General features: G+C 38.6%; 2 protein-coding genes across 3 annotated transcripts; both read left to right on the top strand.

Moving 5' to 3' along the window:
* Window positions 1–661: 661 nt before the first annotated feature.
* Window positions 662–2,986, top strand: LOC147056553 (myeloid-associated differentiation marker homolog). The gene has a single exon (XM_085912698.1). It carries the CDS (start codon window positions 882–884, stop codon window positions 1,764–1,766), a length of 885 nt encoding a protein of 294 aa, XP_085768824.1. The 5' UTR covers window positions 662–881; the 3' UTR covers window positions 1,767–2,986.
* Window positions 2,987–3,660: 674 nt separating this feature from the next.
* Window positions 3,661–22,152, top strand: LOC147056552 (testis-expressed protein 2-like). Of its 2 annotated transcripts, none has more exons than XM_085912125.1 (13): window positions 3,661–3,809; window positions 4,241–4,332; window positions 10,151–11,645; window positions 11,775–11,975; window positions 12,490–12,793; window positions 12,967–13,190; window positions 14,184–14,348; window positions 15,616–15,715; window positions 17,566–17,683; window positions 18,642–18,749; window positions 19,839–20,054; window positions 20,174–20,294; window positions 20,437–22,152. In XM_085912125.1, exons 3-13 carry the CDS (start codon window positions 10,170–10,172, stop codon window positions 20,578–20,580), a joined length of 3,177 nt encoding a protein of 1,058 aa, XP_085768251.1. In that variant the 5' UTR covers window positions 3,661–3,809; window positions 4,241–4,332; window positions 10,151–10,169; the 3' UTR covers window positions 20,581–22,152. The 2 variants fall into 2 exon arrangements, with proteins under 2 accessions (XP_085768251.1, XP_085768250.1); XM_085912124.1 differs by having other exon boundaries at window positions 18,636–18,749.
* The last annotated feature ends 1,022 nt before the right edge of the window (window positions 22,153–23,174 follow it).

Genomic DNA, 23,174 nt, shown 5'->3' with positions numbered 1-23,174 from the left:
AGTGAGAATTAAGTGGTAAATCAGTAATATGTAGTTGCCAGGCTTTCCTTGGTCACATTTATATTAATGTAATGCTGAGTTGGAAACTTACGAGAGCTTCATTAGTAGATGAATTGAAGAATGTGTTATTTTCCATCACTTTTGCTGTGCACAATCCCTCCTTCTCCAGTTCATGTAAAAATATTTAAATGAGGTACAGTACAGGTTAGGCCCATAACGTTTAACAGATGAACTGTATTGTGGACACATAACATTTTCTTAATAACAACAAAACACAGACTGCTCATACTGAAACACGATAAAGTATGTAAAGATCATTTTAGACTGGTTGTGGATTTACTGTATGATGTTTTATGGCTGATTATCTTTATACTATAAATTGCTCTTTATAACGTTAACAAAGAAGCTATGATAATATTTTATGACTTTAGTTTATTACTGAGAAAAAAAAGCAGCATTTCGTGAGAAGCAATAGCTGTAGGAATAGAACTGTTTGCATTACCTTTTATTGTGGCCCTCTGCACTTTCCTTTCGTGAGAGTGTGCACTGCAGAAACCTCAAAAAAGGAAGTAGGCGCGGCTTCTTTTGACAGACTGTGATGCACAACATATGGAGTACACATTCCATGATGTACGTTGTTTGTGAAAGGGCTGGTGTTTAAAGTAAGGGACTATTATATTTTTAATGAACTTTTTTCACATTGGAATTTGTTATTTCGAAAGACTTGGTTTTCTCTGGAACTCTGAATTGGATTAACATTTTTGAAGGTCATATTGCTTGTTTAACAACAAGATTTTTTGAGACTGAGAAATATTTCAAGCTACTAAGGAAATAGTGACTCCGAGCTGTTGCCTAGCTACACTACATTTAACTTGGTTGCAATGCCTGTGATTGTACTCGAGGCCCGAGACTTTGCAAGTCCTCTTTTTTTGGTGAGGTCATGGGAGGTGTTATCCAGTTGTACTACCTTCAGTCTGGTGAGTGCATTGGAGTCATCAGAGCTAACCAAGAATCTACTCCATCTTCAACACCTCCCCACCATCAGGACCTTCTGCATATTTACCTGGTGCTTCTTTTTCACACTTACCCTGCTGATCCACGTTCTCAGCACCATTCAGTTTCACAGCCTCCTTCCAGTGTCCTGGAAAAACCTGACTGTGACTGTGGCAGTTTTGGGATCACTGATGTGTCTCAGTGCCTTTATATTTTTTCCATGGCTCATGATGGAGCACCAAACGGCCTGGCCACGTCCTGTGGCAGCCGTCATAACATCAGGCCTCACTTTTCTCGCCTATATCTTGGAATCCTACATGCTATGCTCCCAAGTCCAGGAACAAAGAGGTTTCTTGGGCAGTCTACCTGGTCTTTTCAAGATTGTGGAACTGTGGGGTGGTTTTCAGATGATTCCTTTGTTTGTGGAAGCAGATTATGGCTCACATCATTGGCAGCAGTGGATGTCTGGAACGTCATATGGTGTCTGTATCCTCATGTCTCTTGTCACCCTGGTAATAATTTTGGGTGAATTTGCAGGAAAATGTCATGTTCCTATTGACAGATTAATGGTTGTCTTCACTATAATTGGACTGCTGCTATACATGGTAGCTACAGTGATTTGTTTTGACAAGATACTATACCTAAAAAACAGTGCCAACAAAAATTCAGAGTTAGTTATAATGGAGATAGTTGTTGCTTGTATCACACTGGTATGTTATACCGTGGACCTTACGTTCTCTATCAAAACTTTGTGTGACAGGCTTCACACGTGAATGAACTCTTTATGTTAAATGTAAGTGGTAATATATTTTTCTGAGAGTTAAAAATGTTGATCTGAAATGATTTTGTAACCTTCAACATGTTTATTTCATGTAACAAGGACTTAAGTTGTTTTCTAGTAAAGTTTCACCTTGCACCTTGACCTGTAACCTTAAGCATCTTATTTTATACCTAATTTCCCATGTAAATGAGGTATCGAACCGTCCGTCTGTGCGTCCGTCCGTGTGTCCGTGCGTCCGTCCATCCATCCATCCATCCATCCATCCATCCATCCATCCATCCATCCATCCATCCATCCATCCATCCATCCATCCATCCATCCATCCATCCACACAACAATCATCCATTCTGGACAAAAGATAATTAACATAATTAGCACGGGCCTTTAGGAACTGGTACAGAGTTGGTGTGCTACCAAATCTGTACACTAGATGACAACATCTACATTGAAATGATGGAATGTGATACGCCTCGCCGAACGTCAATGTTCATCTATACAGTGATCCCTCGCCACGTCACGCTTCACCTATTGCAGCCTCAGTGCATCGTGAATTTATAAGTGACGGGAGAACGGTGTTTAAATACACATTGATAGTGCGGGGCAAAAGGGGAAAAGGAAGGCTGGAGCGCCAGCAGAGCAGATGCACGAGGCCACTGACGAGGTGGTTAGCGACCTCGCTTCGTGCGTCGTGGTGGCATCTCGTTACATGAATCAGGCAAACGGGAATCCAGTGGTATCTGTGTGTGTGTGTGTGTGTGTGTGTGTGTGTGTGTGTGTGTGTGTGTGTGTGTGTGTGTGTGTGTGTGTGTGTGTGTGTGTGTGTGTGTGTGTGTGTGTGTGTGTGTGTGTGTGTGTGTGTGTGTGTGTGTGTGTGTGTGTCAAAGTAGACGAAATGGCGAGGACTGACCATGAATTTTCATCTTTCATGGGTGGTTCTGAAAAGCATCCCCCGTGAAAAACGAGGGATCACTGTATATATTATGTATGTGTGTATGTTTTACTTTTAAGACAATTTATTCGCTTGGTGGTTATGGTAGAATAAAACCAGATTATTTTGTATTTTTTTATTCCTTGTTGCTGGGACAAAATACAAAACCCTACACTGTAAAGTTAAGAGCTGTCGATCTGGATCTTTTTCAGTTTTGTGCCCCCGATGAAATATTTTTTCAGCCTAGGGTTAACCAGGGTTGTTTGAAAGACAAAGAGCTGAAACAAAGTGCTGTGCCATCATATTCTGATGTATTAAACTTTAGAACTTGTATATTGGTCTCACAAACTATTTGGAAAAATATATCTGTGAATAAATGAAAAAAGAATGAAATATCTGACTAATCAATGAAGATTTGTGCATCAAATTGTCATCAACATAAAGTGTATTTTGGGATCATAGTGACCTGTTTTAAAAATAATATTAACTTTATTTCAAATGAAGTTTTCAAGTAAGGAGGCCCACCGTAGTGGGATATGACTAGGTGGGTATGCTCTTGGGGATTCTGGGCTTTTCAGATAGTGGAATTAAATAACCGACTGAATATAAGATTATTTTTGTGAATTTATATTTCCATGAAATATTTACATAACTTGGTATATTTTTAAAGGATATTTGTATTGATGCTACTTGTTAAATATATTATAAAATCGTCTACGTATCCCTTGCTTCAAGTACCCACAGGGGTACACGTGCCTACGGGTTTCGATTATTTTTATTAATAATTTTGAATGTTTTTGTTCACATCTGCCTCATCTGTTCTAGACTCTCTAAGTAGCTTTTTCGAAACATCGCTCGAAGCGACTTGAGCTCACGGTGAGTCTTTGATCAATACTCGGTGCTTGACTAGTTTGGCCTTTCCAACATCCAGTGTTTTTTTTATTTATTTTTTCTATAAGGAATTGAGTCAGTTGTCAACAGGCTAAGCAAGACGGTGAGCAGTTGGGCAGCTGATGACATTTGCACGACTTGTGTTACGGAACGATTTTGGATTTTGTTACGGACAGTCAGTTTTGTTGGACATTTAAATCAACTTGGTCACCCGCGGTAAGCTATTTCTTGTTGTTTTGTTTTTTAACAAGCCTGCTCTAGAGCTAGTGTCGAGGTAACAACCTTTGACCAACACGGGGATTTAAGTTGAAGCGAGCTAACCACTTTCTCTTTTACGTATGTATTGTCTAACCGCACATTTGAGCTAAAGACTTGAGGAAGAATGGCAGTTGACGTTAGTGTTACAATCTGTATGATTAACCGTTGCCTTATATTTGTGAAGAGTTCAAGAAGACATTTGAAGCCCAATTATCCAAAATTACCACTCCTTCGAGTTGGAACACGGGTAATAACAGCTGCCACAGCCTCTAATGTTTGCACTACGCTTGCTAAGTTAACAACACTAACCCATTATATGGCTATTACTGTCCATTAGTTAAATGTGTGTTTTTGTTTTTACAAACATTTTTTGGTGTGATATTTTACAGAAGTCGCCTGAATATCATGAACATTTGAAACTTGACTCTGCAGTGGGCAGATGTACGTCCCCTGCTGGATTGAATGGCACTGAGAATACAAGGTAAGCACTTTGCCAGTAAATGTGAACTAATCGATCGGTTTCCTGAGCTACAAATGACCTTATGTGAGGACAAAGTCCAGGAAGCTAGAGAACGTGACTCAGAGTGGAATAAATATAGTAGGAAACTGAGTAGGATGAAATACTAATAAATACACACACAAGTATTTCTTAGAATCCAAACGCATATTAGTGGAGAAAGTACATAACATACAGAACGTCTTCATACAGGCTGTAAAGGATACGGATGGAAAGTAAGGATGTGCATGAAACATTTGGAAATGCAATAGGCAAAGTAGCTCTCCAGAAACATAGCCTCAAGGCGATTACTCAAATATGTAGAAAGTTGCAGACCTCTGGGATTAATGAGAGAATAAACCTCTCTCTTACACAAGTTTTCACATAGCGGACAAGGTTTCCCTTAAAACCCAAATTTTCAATGGGTTTAAAAGTGTGGATAGTAAATAGAAGAAAGGTGTTTTGCAGGTTTATTTGTTAATAACCCGCTTTGCAAGGCAGTTATCTAGAAACTCAGCCCACCCTTCAACAGATTTATCAGGTTTCTACTTCTCCCATACATTTAATACAAGTTATACTGTCACCTTCTGCCCAGACAACCCAACCTACATTTTTTTCCTGATTATTTTTCTCAATGGCTATTTTTGATTGATTTTTGGCTGTAAAATCCAAAACTGATCTCAGTTTTGTGCATCATGTAATTTTTTTTTGAGCTATTTGATTAATTTAATGTTTTTGTAAAGTACTTTGTTAAAGCAAAAAGCGCTAAATAAACATGTATTGTATTGTCCTTAAAAAGATCAAATAAATGTGTATGTGCGGAAATAAAACACTAAGATGGAATAGTTACCAGCTTTGAAAAAAACTAAACGAGAGAAAATAAAAAACAGAACTAATCCTCTTAATTCCTACTAGGCTAGCTTTCTGTTTTCAGATATTGATTGAACTGACCTACTGAGAGCTGCACACACACCTCTCACAACACTCTCGTGACTGCACAAACAAGTTGCTGCATAGCTGTAGATGAGGCTCGTCATAATTAGCTCTTTTTCAGATCATTTGTGGTATTTTACTTAGCTGTCGGGTAAACTGAGGAGAGAATAAAAATCACATGCTGGAGAAAATCAGACTGCTGCTTTGGAATCAGTATGTACATTTTTGTTTTAATGTGCAAAAAAATGCAATTCAATAGTTATTTTCCCCCAAATTGTTACCCAGTGTTATTGAATGACCACCGTGTTTGGGAAGCTAGCGTTCACAATGACCAACATCATACAGAATAGCTGTTGCCCAAAATAACTTGTCAGCCATGAATTTTGTGTGACTATCTTTGCTGCTTCAGTATTTTTAAAGAAAGACATCTGTTGCAAAAATAAATGTGAAAAGTCAGTATTTAAAGTACTTCACTCTTATTCAGAACAATTTTGCTCAGGAATGAGAACCGTTAAGTACTATTCCGTTCGGAATGTAAATGCAAATTAACCACAAATGTGAAATTTGAAGCAGCAATGTTAATTAAACCCAAAACTTTACATTGATTCAATTTTGTAACAGCAATAGGTCTTGCTTTCTGGTGATACTTGAATTCCATAGTTAATCATAAATGGTTTCATTATTTTGTAAACCCCTTATAACTGAGTGGCCCCCCACATTGCGGTCATGATGGTGAAAGGGGCAATATTGTAAATTTGATAATGATCTGTGTTCCCATTATTGTGTTTTGTTTTGTATTTGCCCAAAAAATCTCCCTCTCGACCATCTAATGCATGGCGCCATGTTGGGAACGGATGACATCATATAATTGATAGGGCCTTTCAGCCAGCACTTGCTACTGAGTGATACACCAGATTGCTATGGATGGAGATCTATTTTTAAAATCACTAGGTAACCTTTATAACCTGTCGTACAAGGATAAAAAAATAAAAAGCTCACTGCCTGTCAGGCGGGCCACGGGAGTTCATTGCTCCGCCTGCTTCCTCATTCAAAATGAGATGTCCACAGGATCCACTCGGCCAGTAGACAGCACCTGTTTGTAAAGAATCTGACTCATTCTCACAATTTTGTTTTTGTTTAGTGCCACCTTCTGTGCTGTTAAAAATAGACTTGTGTCTCACCTGGTTAGAAAAAAAAATAAAAATCAAACACCTGCGGCTGCAGGAAAGGGTGTGGGTAGCCTATGTTATGAGCGGCAGGGGAGGTGAGAAGCAATGTCACAGGTTGATTCCTTGAGACAATGCATCTGGTGGCTTATCCAAATAAGTGATTAAATCAAAACTGTTGATGAATATGAGTTAAATATAAGTGTAGCTGGGCCCCAGCATTAAATGTCAACTTGTCGAAGTTGGAGTGCATACTGTTTAGCACTAGTCCAAATACCGAACTTGGTGTGTGGTTTGTTTGAAAAGCAAACAGCTGTGTCTGCTTCTTGAAATGCAGTAAAACAGGTAGAGGCAGTTTTGTTTTCTCTTGTTTGTTGAATGTTTTTACAAGTCAGGCTTAGGCAACATTTTGACCATCTGACATAGTGCTGAATAGGTTTATTCATTCTTTTCAGGGTTCTTTTGTAAAAAAGTTCAACCTTCTTGCCACTTTTTTTGTATCATGTAACTTTGTTCAATCATTATAATTTTGTTATTGTATAAGACAGTATTCATACTGAGGACAAGCGGTTCTGAAGATGAATGAATGCATGTAAGCATTTTTTCTTTATTTTTACAAATCGGCAATTTTGTTTTATAGTCCTTGTCCCTTCACATACCCACAATTGACAATATTAACGACATCCCCTGATCTCATCCCGCAGGAAGGCAAGGGAACACAACAATAAAAAGCCATCTGGGGTCAAATAAGAAACCTTGAGATGGGACTGCAGAAGGGTTAATCCCATTTCAGGACGACCAGGTTACAATGGATGCCAACATTTAAGACATAGTATAATACTACACAAAAGTAGCTACTTAAATAATGTGAAAGTCCATTCAATCACGTAAAGCGCTTCAAAAGTAGTTCTTGAGTGAAGTGGGTCCTCGGCCAATTGGTCAATGCAGAAATTTCCATAGCGACGCCTTTTTGCCGTCGGCGCTCGTTGCCCCCAGCCCTCGTCTGTGCCTCGTGTGCAGGGATGTTTTTTGAGCGCCGTTGGCACGACGCTATCCGTGGCCTGTGGGCCATAGTTTGGGAACCCCTTGTTCTAAAACTTTTGCATTTACATTCACAAAGATATCTCTTAGTTGTATTCCCTCATGGAGTTAAAATAATCTTTCTGTCTGTATAATGCCAAATTGGCAATGTTTTGCTGGAGAGCATTGAGCCGGATCGCTAGTGAACACTTTTACTCATTCAGTTTGTGCCCAGAAAGATAGTGCAGCTAGCTATCTGTTGCACAAACTAATTTAACAGATTTAAGAATATGGAGCAGTCATTCATGAGCTACAGATTATTATTTTTTTAATCCCTGCACTGTTTTATTCTGCCATGAGCTGTTTATTCACCTAATAACAATGTAGCCCTTTGTCACTCTGGTCACTCTGTTACCTAACAAGAAATGCTTTGCCCAATTACATTGCCTTGACAACAATGATGTTTTGTTATGGTTGAATGGCCATGGTGATGTGTGCTCAGTTCCGATAAGATAGGAAAGAATCTTTCGCACCTACATACTACTTTTAACAAATTAAATGAGCATTGTGAAACATGCCATGTTAAGATTTTTAGTTTTGCTTCTCCATGCAAAGTCATGACTGACAACTGATGTGGTTGTTTTTAACTTGGTTGGAGGTTTCTCTTTTCACAGGTTCTTAATTTTGGGGGATTTAGCGGTACCTGGAAAACAATCTTTAAGCTTTTATGCCCCATCTTTTATCACACTATTTATCATGGTCATCACACTGCCTGTCCCTTATCTCGTATGTTCCAAGTGGGAACTTGGTGGTACACTATATTGAACAGAAATATTTAATAAAATGAATATGATTTTACCGTTAGAACCTTTGGAGTCAGAACATGTTGTAGTCTATCACTAACCTATGTTTGTGTATTCGTAAAGTTATTGTGTTCAAGGTTGCAAGTAAAACATCTTCAGTCTGTTTATAATATTGCAAAAGCACACAAAGGCTGCAATGTAAAAATCAATCTTTCAGTCAAGTGGCGTGCCACCTTTAGCAAAAAGCAATAAAGTCTGACCCTTTCTTTGAGTAAAATAATCTTTTTGTTTTTTCAACTCATCATGCTGGTTTGATTACTTATGGTTGTTATTTAAGGAGCATGCCAAATTGTCAAGGAAGACTTTGTTGACAATGTGCCTCAAAGGTTTGCCATCTTATTATGGCCACCCTAGTACAGTGAAAATCCAAAATAACATGCTTTCCCCTGTATGTATCAGTTTATCATCTGTTATTTCAATAATCAAATCACAATTGGTATAAAATTTGGCTGAAGACAGGTGACTACATGTACAAGAGAGAGCGCTAAAATAATAATAATTAGAGGGATCATCCAAACTTAAGTTTTTCATCCAGCTGGGATGGCCCATTATTTCTTTTTAGTTTTAGGTATTACAAAACTTAAATGTCCCTACCAAACTTTAATATCACTGAAATCTCTGACCAATCGACATCAAAATTGATTAGCGCATTTCTGCTCTTGTCCACTTCAACCTGTAAAAATATATGAACCATTAGCATAATATTTTAGATTTTATGGCAATGGTGATATTAGCTTCTCTTCATAGAGCTCACTTTTAATGTTAATAAAATCCAGAATATTGTACCTATCGCTTATACATTGTCACAGGTTGAAGTGGATACGTGTAGAGCTGTCCATATGAATTTTGGTGGTCACTGTTTTTAGACACTAAGTGACAACAGACAGTGACCAGCCGTGAAACATTACAATGCTGGCATTCTTCCTTCAATTATGTAGTCAGGCTGAAAAGTGCAACAAGGAGTCCTCCCACCCATAAATAAGGGACATCATTAAGACATGCTAAATGTAGTCATAAACATTGCATTAAATAGCTGCTGAGTGTTTAAGTAAAGCCAAATGTGACATTTTTACTTACTTTATTTATTCTTATATACATACAGTAAGTCCCAATATTCGACCTAATCAAGTCTCCTCTTTAATACATACTTTTATTATTATTATTACTACTAACCTAGTTTCATATGCTGCTGTGATATACATTATTTCTTTCTGTACAATTAGACATTGTTTGTATATGGTATAAATTATACACCCAATTATATTAATACATATTTTTGAAGGTTATTTCAAACAATGCAAGATTTGTTTTCCTTTGGAAAGAGTTGGCTGGCAGACTGCCTACCCAGCCTTGTGACAATAAGTGGCCAACTTGTCTGTGTGAGAGTAAGCCAGAATGAAGTCATACTCCCTTTTTTCAGACAAGACACAAAAACACCATTATCTAACGTCATTATCCATTAACATGTGGTACTGACATGGCCACTCTGTCACAAAGATGCCAATAATCTGAAACTGGATGGAGTTTCATTTCATTGGGCCAATTTGTCTGTCTCTAAGATGTGTTCGTCCTCTCTTGTAATTAGGCGAACTGATCACTTCCTAAGACATGATCTCAGTATAACGTGTGTTTGTGCGCAAATCAAACCCTCTGCATGCAACACAATGGTAACAACATGCTGGCACCACATTGGCGATCAAACCGATTGGAGAATGTGCACAAGCAAACACTGCGGGTATCAACAACTGTATGTATTTTTAACAGTTTTACAATCATTTAATATTTTTGCAAAACTAACAAGTGTCTCTTTCGTCTTGGCAGATTAAGTGGGAGTACTGCGATGACTAGCCGAGACCCTAGCCATGCAGAAAGCACTTACTCCACAGACAAACAGCCACCTGCTTCTAAGCTCCATGTTCATCGATCTGACTCAAATGAGACCCTTACAATCCACTTCTCAGCTCTTGGGAAGGAGGAAGAGGAGGAGGAGGAAGAGCTGTATACAACATCGGTCATTTCCACATCGACCGCTCAGGATGAATTAAATATTGTGACAGGAGTTGAGGCTAGTGAGGAGCTGTTTGAAGCACAGCAATCAGAGCCTTTAGTTGATGTGGCTCCCACACCCCAATCTATCAGACTTTCACCACTTTCCACTTCTCACACAACTTCATTGACGAATCTCGCTGAGCAAAAAGACACAAGTTCGAATTCGTCACCCACTAAATCTTTGAGCTTTCCCTCAGCTGATAAGTCTTCACTTAATTTCATGAAATCTTTTTCCTCGGACAGTGAGTCTAAAGATGGAGTTTCTTCTATTCCAGTTTCCTCAACAAGGCACCTCATGAAATCTCTGGTTAAATCCTTATCGTCGGACACATCTCAGGACTCTTCAACCTATCGCCTTCCAGAGTCCCGCCTTAATCTGCAACTCTTCAAACAATTCACTCAGTCCAGGATGCAGAATGCTACGACATCAGCAGCTAGTGATTCAAAAACAGTCCCTTCTTCACCACTTGTTTCACCAGACAATCGCAGCTTCTTTAAAGTTTCAGAGGTTGAAGCACGAATTGAAGACACTAAGCGCCGGTTCTCTGAGGCCATTTATGAACCACTTCAACTCCTGAGTAAGATCATAGATGAAAAGAGCAGCAGCAGCAGCCTTAGTCGACCTAAGGCTCTATCTGCCAGTGCATCTGAACTCTGCAACCTGAATTCTGTCAATGGCCAACTTGAGAGCAACAATAATGACTGCATCAAAGAGGAAGAAGGCAGTGTATTGGAGGGGGAAATTCCAAACAATGGAACATCTGATCCAGCCTCTGTTGCACCTTTTGACGTTAAGAGCCCCAACAAATCATCCTCATTCCCAATATCTTTGGACAAGTGTTCCATGTCTGCTCTTGCGAAACAAGAGGATGAAGATTTTTGTATTTTGTACAGCAAGGACTTTGAATCTTGTACTACTGACACTGATGCTGATGTTGGTACTGGAACTGGTCGGCAGTCTCAAGAGCCATCAAGCGGTACTACTGAACCTTGCAGCGAGATTGAATTTGAAGATACTGAGCCCTCGCCTAGTGTTCCTCACTATACTCTTTTCATCCTTACTCTTCTGGTCTATGGGTGTTTTACATTGCCTTTGCCGGACCACGTCAGAGGGATGCTGCTTGGAGTGGCATTAGGATTCTTTGTAGCCTTAGGAGTTGTGTGGCTGACTGGACCAAAATCCGAGAGACCATTCAGATATTCTACAAAATATGGGAAATCTTGGAATCTTACACAATTAGATATTAAAGAACCAGACATCTTCAAGGTCAGTGAAAATATATTTGGAAACTTAATCTTAATATTTTCTTAATCCTAGAAAATGTCATCATTTATGCATTTATTTACAACTCGTTAAAGTCAAAACTTAAACCTGTAAAATGTTCTTCTTCTTCAGGGCTGGATGAATGAAATTACAAACTACGACCCAGAAACCTACCATGCCACATTGACACACTCTGTGTTTGTTCGCTTGGAGGGCTCCGTCATCCGTCTGTCCAAACCAAACCACAATATTGCTCGCCGTGCCATACACAATGAACCAAAACCAGATGTGACCTACATCAGTCAGAAGATCTATGATCTAACAAACAGCAAAGTATGTTATTGAATGATTCCGCCATCAGCACACACACACACACACACACACACACACACACACACACACACACACACACACACACACACACACACACACACACACACACACACACACACACACACACACACACCACTATGTCAATCTTTTCAAGACTGAGAGCTGCCACTTGGCTACTGATTAATGCAAAGGGATACCTGTTTGATACACACTTCTGAAGTAATAAAGTAATAATAAAAATTATAATGAATTGATGAATAAACTTATATTCATATATGTGAAGATAATCAATGAGTTTTCACAATCTTTAAGAAACATAAATATCAACATCCAACACTATTTCTATAGCAGTCTGCCAGTGTTTACATTTTCAGATAAACAGGCCCACTGGCTACTTGTACGTATGTAGTAATTTTGGGGGCTACCCATTGTCCATGAGTACCACTTTGGTTTCTGTGTGTTTTTTATTTCATGCATGACAACAACTCTTAAACCAAACCAAATCATCTTCTAGGTCCATCTCGTGCCTCAGAGCCTAGCCAGGAAACGGATATGGAATAAAAAATATCCCATCTGCATTGAACTTGGCAAACAGGATGATTTCATATCTAAAGTGGAAGGTGACCCCATTGAGAACAGGGACGGGACAGGAGGAACGCAAGAGCCAACCCGGCCAATGTCTTCCAGTCGAGATCTGACTCTGTATCTGTTTGGAAGGACTGGGAGGGAGAAGGAAGAGTGGTTCCAGAGATTTATGTCAGCTTCTATGCTTAAGGTGGATTTGAAGAAAGTTGCAAGTCCTGCAAGCTCCAAAAGTGGTGAGTAGAAAATATTTTCCTCCAAAACATTTTCTGTGGCTCCTGTACAACTGTTGATTTTATTAATTGATACATTATTGATGACATGAATATTATCCATAATAACATTTAAATATCAGATGGGACTGAAAACTGTCTATTCCTCAGTCTGTTCTTTTAATTATTGCCCACAGCTCTGAGCTCTCACAGTCGTAGTAGTAGTCGCAACAGTATGGATGATGTCTTGGCATCACAGCCCAAGACAAAAGATTCCCCAACAGTAGGCAGTGCCAAAATCCACTTGTTGGACTACAATGTCTACATGGCTTCATTATTGGCAAAACCAGTTGCACTCGGATCCTCAACTCCCAGCTCTGAACTCATCTGTCCCCAGAGCAGCCCTGGAGCTGAAAAGAAGGTGTCGCATATTCCAATCTTCATCGTCCACTAAAAAAAAAAGTTCTTTGTAAGATGACATCAGTTGTCTTATTCTTTAAGTATCTGCTGAAAATACTTTTAAGAAATAATAACGTATTAGACGGACAAAATGTATACAATGATGCTTCTAAGTTTTACATACCCTGGCAGAATGTGAAATATGTACCATTTAAACAAGATCAGCTAAACACTTTTATTATGTCTTTTATGGGACTCATGTTAAACAATAAGTCCTTTCAGAAGAGCAAAATCGTTAGGGGGGGAAAAAAAATAGGAATGAAGAAAATAATGAGATGGTCCCATTCAAACGTTCACATAGCTTTTTAATAATGGAGTTCAACCTCTTTAGCATCAATGAAGAACTGCAGTGTTTTGTGATATTTTTTCACGGTCTTTGGCAATTCTTTAAGCTTTCTTAGTGGCTTGGTTAGTGTTAGTAAGTTCGTGCAGCTCTTTATGACGTGCACTTGGGTTTCTCCAGAGTTTATAAACTCATGGAATATTTTTAACACAGACACTAGTGACAATCAAACAAGTTATGGTCCACAACCTGTGTGTGAGTCAATATTATCAGGCCAAATATTCAAGGGAATCGATACTAATCAGGGCCATGTGGTTGTCATTGTTTTTTTGTTTTGTTTTTTAAAAAGGACACACACTTCTTTAATACTAATAACAAATTCATTCCATCACTGTCCCCAAACCTTTCCGCATGGTCAGTGACCACCCCCGCCCCGCCACAAATAAAAAAAGAAAAAAAGTGAATATTTCACAAACTCTGTCATGGTGTATGTAAAATTATCACAACTGTATATTGCAGAGCATAACATAACAGTTTAATCAGAAGCTGTATGAACCGCATGTAAAGTTATTACATCTGTATATTGCTTAGCATAGCATAACAATTTAATCATGAGCTGTTTAATAACCTTACTTGTATGCAGGTTTACAACATACTATACTGTTTCTATAGCTTCAAAGCCCCACCTCAACGCAGGAACAGCTCAAGGAGGAGTCGGAGGATCCCGTTGCCTGGGTGAATGCAGCTCTTGGTCGACTCTTCTGGGATTTTTTGCGGGAGCCTTACTGGGCTGAAGTTGTCTCCAAGAAGATTCAAATGAAACTCAGCAAGATACGGGTGAGCAAATTAACGCCTGTTGTGTAATTCTTTTTAAAAGTGCAACAAAATTTTTTTTGGGGGAGTTTAATTTTACATTGTTTTTGTAAGGCATCCAAAGGGATGTGCAAAGGATTCAGTCAGTTGTGTTTGAATTGTATTATCCATCCATCAATCCATTTTCTGAACCGCTTAGTCCCCACGGGGGTCGCGGGCGTGCCGAAGCCTATCCCAGCCGTCATTGGACAGTAGGCGGGGGACACCCTGAAGCGGTTTCCAGCCAATCGCAGGACACACAGAGACACACAATTAATTGTATTAATCTTACTTTTTTATTCATTTATAGCTTGTTCACTGTCATTATTTGATAATTATTTTAATCTTAAGGTCATTAAAATTGTTGTCTACCACACTGGAAAATGTTTTGAGCACAGACATATCCACAAGGGACTTACACATAGAAACAAGGTGTGTTAATGTGTTGTCTCTGTATCTGTGGCATTTACAAAACTCAATTGCAATTGAGTAGAAACCTGTAAAACATAAAAACAGGATATTTGATTTGCAAATCCTTTTTAATATATAGTCAATTGAGTGCACTACAAAAACAAGATACTGTATTTTATGTTCAAACTGACCAACTTTTTTGTTAGTTTTTTTTTGTCGGGGGGCACAACATTCAGTTTGAATTGGATACCTTTTAATACGTTCCACAAAAGCCGGGATATGTTACTAGTATGTTGCATAATCTTTCCTTTCCTAATAACACCCAATCAAGCATTTGGAAACTGAGGACACTAATTGTTGAACATTTGTAAGTGGAATTTCTTTCGCCAAGTGTTGCTTGATGTATCTTCAGTTGCATAACAGTCCAGGGTCTCTCATGTCGACCAAATGAGACCGAAACCTAACCCTTGTGTCGGCACCTCGTGCTGGAAGAAATGACAGAAATAATGACAGAAATACACCGTAACAGAGAGACCGCGACGCTGATCATTAAGTATCTTATGCCAAATCTTCCATACCAGGGATCAGTCCTTGGTATGGGTATTGACTACTACTTAATAATTAAGCAATGGTATTGGCATCAATCAGAATAAAAGGGGTATCCGAACAGCCGTAATAATGACATTCATCATTTGCCACATTCATTACCATGTCTTTGTGGTCAATTCAATTGAACGTGTCAAAATGTGTTTGAAAATCATCGTATTCTGTTTTCCAAATTGACAAAATCATATTTTTTGTTTTGCAACAAGTAATTTTTTTTTTTTTTTTTTTTTTCCAGTTGCCATACTTCATGAATGAGCTAACCCTGACAGAACTAGACATGGGTGTGGCCACACCAAGGATCCTTAGAGCATCCAATCCTTTAATTGACTACAAAGGTAAGCTTAAGGACAGAATTAAAACTGTCACCACCAAACCACCATCGGTTAGTCCATCTTTTTTGTCCTTGGTATATAAAAGCACAGTTTAAAACTTGCATTTTACATTGTTAAGTTGTTTTGAATATTTGTTTGATCTTAAACATTTAAAGTTGGGAAATTTTTAAAAAGAAGAATTTGGGAAGGACAAAAATACTGTTCATAGCACTGTTGCACGGTAGTGTATTATGTAAAATTACAAAAAAACTTGCTCACAGACCTACTTTTGAAGTTTGTCATGCAGCAGATATTTTTTCGTTTAATTTCACACTTGTTCAGGCCCTCCGGAGGCCAGCTATTTCTTTACAAACATCTCTGGTAAAGTCAATTCTCCATATCTCATAAGTCCATACAGTTCTGGCCACCTTTGTCCCCATCGCTATCGTTGTCAAATCTTTGCGTTATCTTTTTGGGCCTCAAAACAAACATAATTTGTAGCCATAGCCTAAGATGATGTTTGACTAGCAGATTACATAACATCCATCTGGAAACAAACAGGCACTATGAGAAAAGTTATGGCTTTGAAAGAACATGTTTTTATTACATACTTGAATGGCAAAGCAAGTACTGGTAACGCCTTCTTGCCAGCATGTGTGTAGCAGCACTGTTACTGATGGAGGGAATGTCTGCGCTATTTGACTGTTGGCACTAGACGGCCATGGGGCCTTCGTATTTTTTTGCGCCTGTGTTGAGCAGCATTTTTCAAGACCCTGTTTTCAGCGGAAATATCAGCACTGTTGGAAAGTCTGCGTTTGTGTGGCTGGCTGGATGGATGGATGGCTGATAGAGCTGAGCCTGAGTTAAGAAAGAACATCAGTGCGAATGTGTACCTAGAACTGTGCCTCGGCGCTTCAAATTGAAGTGGATCTAAATGGGAGTGGAGAACTCTATCTGTCAATGCACGCTACTGCTAATTGTTTACTTTTCAAACTTAGCTTGAAGCAGACGTGTGTGTGACTTCATGCACGAATCATGATGCATCTGATGGTGAAAGGACACTTTGATTCCCACTGGAAACAACCTGCTGCATATGTAGGAATTCTCTTGAATTAATTCTCATGCCTGTGAGCTGTCAGGCTTGACCTGTTCTGTCTAGTTATAGCTAAATTATTGCCAAGGTTTAAGTAATGTGTTCTGTTGTATTCTATTATAAAGTCAGCAAAGTACGGTGATGGCTGTAAAGAAATAAAGAGGTATTGTTCTACTGACAAGCTTTCTGAATCTAGAAACAAATGATTCCATGCACCAACAGGACTTGGCATCTGGCCCATTGCCAAAACTATCAAAAGCTGGTTACATAACTATGAAATTACTGTGCTTGATTGGCCAGACCTGAAGCCCTTAGAAATATGGAGTATTGCCAAGAGAATGCTGAGAGACACTAGACCTGATTTACTGTCATAACCAAAGCAATCTATGCTTTCATAACACCTCAGCAGCACCAAAGGTCGGTTGCCTCCATGCCAATGTCAATCGTAACACCTTCTTTTCAACCTTTTTCATGTTTAATACAGTAAGTCATGCCGAAGGAGCTACAAAAAAAAAAAGAGTATTTTATTAACTTTTTAAACAACAAACAACGATTCACACAGCATAGTCACACTTAATGGCAATTTGGAATCTTCAGTTAAAGTTTAACTGAAGTGATATGCATGTTTTGGGACAATGGGAGAAAACCCATGTAAACATCTGAAACATGAGCAAAAATTTAAGGCAGATCTGTTAAGCATTCATTTACATGTTCCCCTCCAAATAGCCAACTTTCGAAATTGTACGGTTGTACCCCTCTCATTTTCACTTTGCCCTCACAGGTCTGTGGTTTGACTTGGACATTTCCTACAGTGGGTCCTTCCTGATGACCCTTGAGACTAAGATGAACCTGATTCGCCTGGGCAAGGAAGGAGAAAGCCTCCGTCTAGGGGAAGATGGGTAAAGAATCCAAATGCAAATCATCACTACTTACAAAAAGGGACTTAATTGTTTCCATGTTTGATTTAATGGATTTCCCCCCTGCATATAATATAAAAGACTACTTTTCTTTTTCAATAATCACCTGTTGTCAAGCCAACCTCACCTGTTTGTCTTAATTTTTTTCTCTCCATACCTTCTCTTCCTCCTTTCTCTACTTTGTTGGATTCTGCTTTTATGCTGCTGTTAAATGGATACATTTCTGTTACTGGTAAGTGCTGATTAACCTCATTCAACATTCTATGCCTGTCTCATTTGGGGATGTGGAATTTATTGCCCATAAGTTTAATAAGGGCAATGGCCTTATTTTGGAATGGCATTATTTTATTGTTGTTAGGTTTGTTCCCAGTTCTTTATCTTTAATGCTCGCTATGCTAACAGTAATTGCCAAGAGACGGCCTTCACAGTTTAACTTTTTAATGTATACCAGAAAGATCAATACACAGCTGTGGGGCCTTCTCTGCGAGATGTGGAAGAAGGTTTAAATCCCACCACCAAGGTTCCTGCTCTTATACTACTCTGGGCCGCCCTCCTGCAAGGAGGCGACTCTGCCTAGCCTGTGTGATAATGTGTGACCTTGTAGTCTTAACTGAGAGCAACTTCTGTGCAAAGAGTGTCCTAGAGAAAAGAAAGCTAATGAAGCAAGAAAAGGGTTACAGCGATATAACGGCATAGCTCAAGCTACCTAGCTAATCACATGTGCCAAAGAGGCCTATTCTAACATTCTCAAGAACCACCTTCTCATAAATGTAGAGGAATAATATGTTGAGTTAATAAAAAGTAATATATTAATTTACAATGCACCACTATATTTTTTTTTAAGTCATGAAGTTGACGTTAACACGCTGAGATGTGGTGGATAAATAAGGGCCCCTGAAGTAATTCCTTTGCATGTCTGTTGGTGGTGTGATAGGTCCAGACCCCGAACATACTGCCTAGCTGACAGTGACGAAGAGTCTTCCAGTGCAGGCTCATCAGATGAAGAAGATGCCACTGAGCAATCAAATGAAGTTCCTGGAGCAGAAGGGTGAGGAAGGGTTTCGAAATGTATCAAATAAGCTTGTATTTGGCAATTTGTTGTGTTATCCTGAAGTATTTCATAAGAAAAGAGGAATTTTCTTGTGTGTTACTGCACAGTGACCCATGTCTACCATGCTGCTGATTATCAGTCACTTGCTCTACTGCGGAACCAAATAATTTCCTTGTCCCTTTAAACTTGAGTGATTGCCTCATCTTTTGGGCACCATGCTGCCCTCTGCTGGTTAGAAAATTCAATGCAAAGTTCATGTTTGTCATTTAATTCTCTTGCCTGTGAGCTGTCAGGCTTGACCTGTTCTGTCTAGTTTATATGCATGAACTGATGAAACCTGTACTGATGAGAGCCAAACAGTCCAAATGGGATCAGTTCAATGACCTAGTAAAGGTGCTCTTTTGTCTGTAATCTGTAAAAGGAACCTTAACACAATTGGCAACATACTATACAGTCAGGTCCCTGCGATGAGATTCATGACTGGTGAGGTGATGATACTCTGGAGTCGGTTATAAAAATATGAACCCAAAGAACAAGATTACACTGTAAAGAATTTCAATTTGGACCTTAATTACTCTTCAATCAATGTAACAGTGTTCAACAATGCGATAGCCAAAAAAAAGAATATTTAATATATGGCAATTTCATTAATGTTCCCCCCCCCCGCCCCCCCTCTGATCTCTCTGCTCGACCGTGCATTTTCACATTCTTTTCTTGCTAATCAAAAAGCCTCAACATGTCACACACACACATTCACTACATATATTTGACAAACTGTTGAATGTGATATGCAGTACATGTGTGATAAAACATGTTTATTGGCACAAGGAAGACAAACAGCAACATATTTTGTGTGCGAGTGCTTGCAACAACTGTCCGAGTTGACAATTTGTGTGTGTATGTTTTTGAAATTTTGTCAAAAATAATTTGTAAATCTTTGTATTCTGTTTTTGTTTTACACAACGTCCCAACTTCAACGGAATTGGGGTTTGCATATTCCAACCAATAAATCCCATCCTAACATTGCATAATTGAGTGAGTAAACAAATTCCGATTTTAAAATGTTATCTTGTGATTTTTACCTAGCTATACTTTTGTTGGAGGCCACAAACCCAGCAAAATCATGCGCTTTGTTGACAAGATCGCAAAGTCCAAATACTTCCAGAAAGCCACGGAGACAGAGTTCATCAAAAAGAAGATGGAAGAGGTATCCAACACGCCTCTCCTCCTAACAGTGGAGTTGCAAAAACTCCAAGGAACTCTTGCTGTCAACATACCTCCCCCGCCCACTGACAGGATTTGGTATGTTTGTCTTCATGACCTGTGAAATAAATGTCACGCACTGCAAATGTAAAACTACAGTGAGTTATCTGGCATCTTGATATATTAAATGTAAACTGTGTTTTTCTTTTCTTTTTCAGGTATGGCTTTAGAAAGCCACCCCACTTGGAACTGAAGGCACGACCAAAACTGGGAGAAAGAGAAGTCACTTTGGCTCATGTTACTGACTGGATTGAGAAAAAACTGGAGCAGGAGCTGCAGGTACTAATGCATCGTATATTTGTCGCATAGCATTTAGATTTCCAGCGCTCTGTTCGGCATAAAACAATGACTCGTACATAAGTCCAAATGTATGAACAATAATAACCATTTAATGATCTCGCTTTTTCTCATCATATTTCAGAAAATATTTGTAATGCCAAACATGGATGATGTGTGGCTGACTATCATGCACTCAGCTATGGACCAACGAACTGCTGCTGGACCTTCGTCTTGGTCTGCAGTGTACCAAGAGCCGTCTCACCCGGAGAGGGACAGCGCCAGCTAGCTGCAAAAAAATGCCTGTTTACAATCCAGTATTTCCACTCCCCCACCCCAAAAGATAAAATACAGATAACTCAAAATAGAAGTTGGGGCCAAAATCGATAGAAGAGAAATTCCTGACAAAAATACAACCTCCGTGTGTTATCACATCACCCAACAGAATCTAAACGATCAAGATTGATACACAAATACCGTCACTAATGAGAATGTATATGCTGCTCATTTTTTTAGCATTTGTCATGTCTTTGAAGGATTTTCATGTAAGAAGGAATGTATTGGCAGAGAAATGGCTTCATTTGAGCTCTTAGGGTGCAATGTATGACCTTGTTGCTCTACAAATATAGAAGCATTCACCAGATGTCTTAAGGCCTGCAAATAACGGGACTATTGAGGCCACGGAAAGCAAGCAGGTAGTGTGTCGGGTGTTGAGGGTTAACTTTAATATAAGCAAGTAAAAGCTCAGATTGGTGTTGATCAGGTGTTAACCAACAGTATTCGTTTGTGCTGTGACTACAACCTGGATGCCACTTATGCCAATGTCCTTGATCCATTATGTCTGTATGGAAATAATGCTCAAAGGCAGATTTGAATTTACTGTGTACATTCCATATACAAGTGCAATGATATAAATGCTGCGTTGACTAATGAATGGTGTGGAAGACGTGTGAAGGTCTACTGAGAAGTTTAACAGATCTTTTGAATGTATGTGTGGCTGGTTTTGTCTTTATGTTAATTTTTTTGGATTGAGGTATGCAAGTGTCTGCAAAGAAGTTTTTCTTTTGACATCTTTTGGTAAAAAGTATACAATATGTCTCAGTGATTATGCAGCGTAATTATCTTTATATTTATATTTAATAAAATTGTTGGCGTTGGAAGTAAATTGAGGAAGTAAGAAGTAAGTTTAAAGAACTTGAACATGAAAGTCCATGCTTGCAGAGAGCTACTCACCATTTGTAAATGTGTCATTTAAGTTTGACTGTACTTGATGATAATACTATGGTACTTAATAGAAAAGCCTCACTTGCCAAGTAAAGGCTTGTAGGCAACCTTTATGGAAAATAAAATAAAATAAATATCTCATATTTCCAATGATCACCAAAGTCCTCCCATTGGGTATGAAGTGCCAGTCCTCTCTGCTAAAAGGTACACACGCGTCTATTGCAATGTATTGCTAGTTACAATTGCCACAACATATTTATAATTGTTTACAGGATTTTGGGTTCTTCATTTTAAGCATACTAATGAGCTGCAACACAATAGATCATTTGATGTCGTTTATCCGTATGCCGCAGTAGCTTTTTGGAAAGTGTTTTTACATGAGGTGGCATGTGGCTTCTGTTTTTGTCTACTTTGTTATTGATAGAATCACTGTTTTGGGGGTATATGAAGATCACAGCTATTTGTATCTCATTGTGCAGTTTTTAAGGCCAAATTCAGTGATTGTGTATCTGCCTTATTTATAAAGCATAAATAAATCTCAATTGATAAAATCTTTTTTTATTGGACCAAGTCTATTGTTTTTGTCCCTTGACATTAAGGGTTTGAATGTAAATGTGAGGTTTCAATAAACTGTAACAATAGACTGCCTGTCTACCCTTGCCGTACTTGAAATTTTCAGAACATGGTCAATCCTAAATGTTGTAAATTACCATCACATTGTTACCGATTCTTAAAGTACAGTGCAAAGAAAAAATATTAACAGTGCAATTTTAAGACTTGTTAAACATGTCATATTTGGTGATTTTTAATGTAGTATGTAGACCATTACAAGTAGTGGGAAGTAATTTTTTTTTCCTATGCAAGCTGTTGGTGTGGAGGACAACGGAGGCAAGGCAGAGTGCGATTCAGAGGAGACCAAAACGACCAGGTGATGAAGAAACACCAGCCCTCTGCCACCCTACGATTTTGTTTGGACCCACTATAGCCGCTTTTTTATGTTTACACTAAATGCCGTAAACAATGAATATAAATATGTCAGAATTTGGACCCCTGCTGTGTGTTTTGCAGAACTATAATGAAAGTATAACTTCAACACAACATAGCCAACCTTGTGCACAGAAAATACAAGCCAGAAATAGTGTTTGTTTGATCCGTTTTTAGTTTTTGTGTTTCGACTTATTGTGACTGATATTGTCCTGCTACTGTATATTAATTTGTGTTTTAATTTACTCTTTCCTGAAAGGGGGATCCTTCCATCTGTGGTCCCTTCTCAAGGTTTCTCATTTTTCTCCTGGTAGTTTTTTTTTTGTTGAGTTTTTCCTTGCCCTTTTAGGAGCTCAAGATCAGGGGATACTTTGAGAGTAATTGTCAATTGTTTTTTCAATGTGAAGCCCTTTGAGACTGCTTGTGATTTAGGGCTATACAAATAAACTTGACTTGACTGTTTTACCTGTTTTTGTGGTTGTCCCGTTGCTACCTTTGAGAAGCTGCAACTGTTGTAAAATGAGCTATATAAATCTATTTGTGTGATATTGTATTGTTCATTGATGCAGTCGTCTGATTGCTAATTTGATGGATAGTTTTCGTCGTCTGCAACAAAAATGTATTTTTATTTATTTATTTATTTATTTACTTATTTATTTATTTATTTATTTATTT

This window comes from Syngnathus leptorhynchus, chromosome 5 (genome assembly GCF_054491065.1).
Source record: "Syngnathus leptorhynchus isolate UIUO chromosome 5, UIUO_Slep, whole genome shotgun sequence".
Taxonomy (NCBI): domain Eukaryota; kingdom Metazoa; phylum Chordata; class Actinopteri; order Syngnathiformes; family Syngnathidae; genus Syngnathus; species Syngnathus leptorhynchus.
The sequence above is the reverse complement of the archived record's forward strand: the minus strand, read 5'-3'. Positions and strand labels throughout refer to the sequence as shown.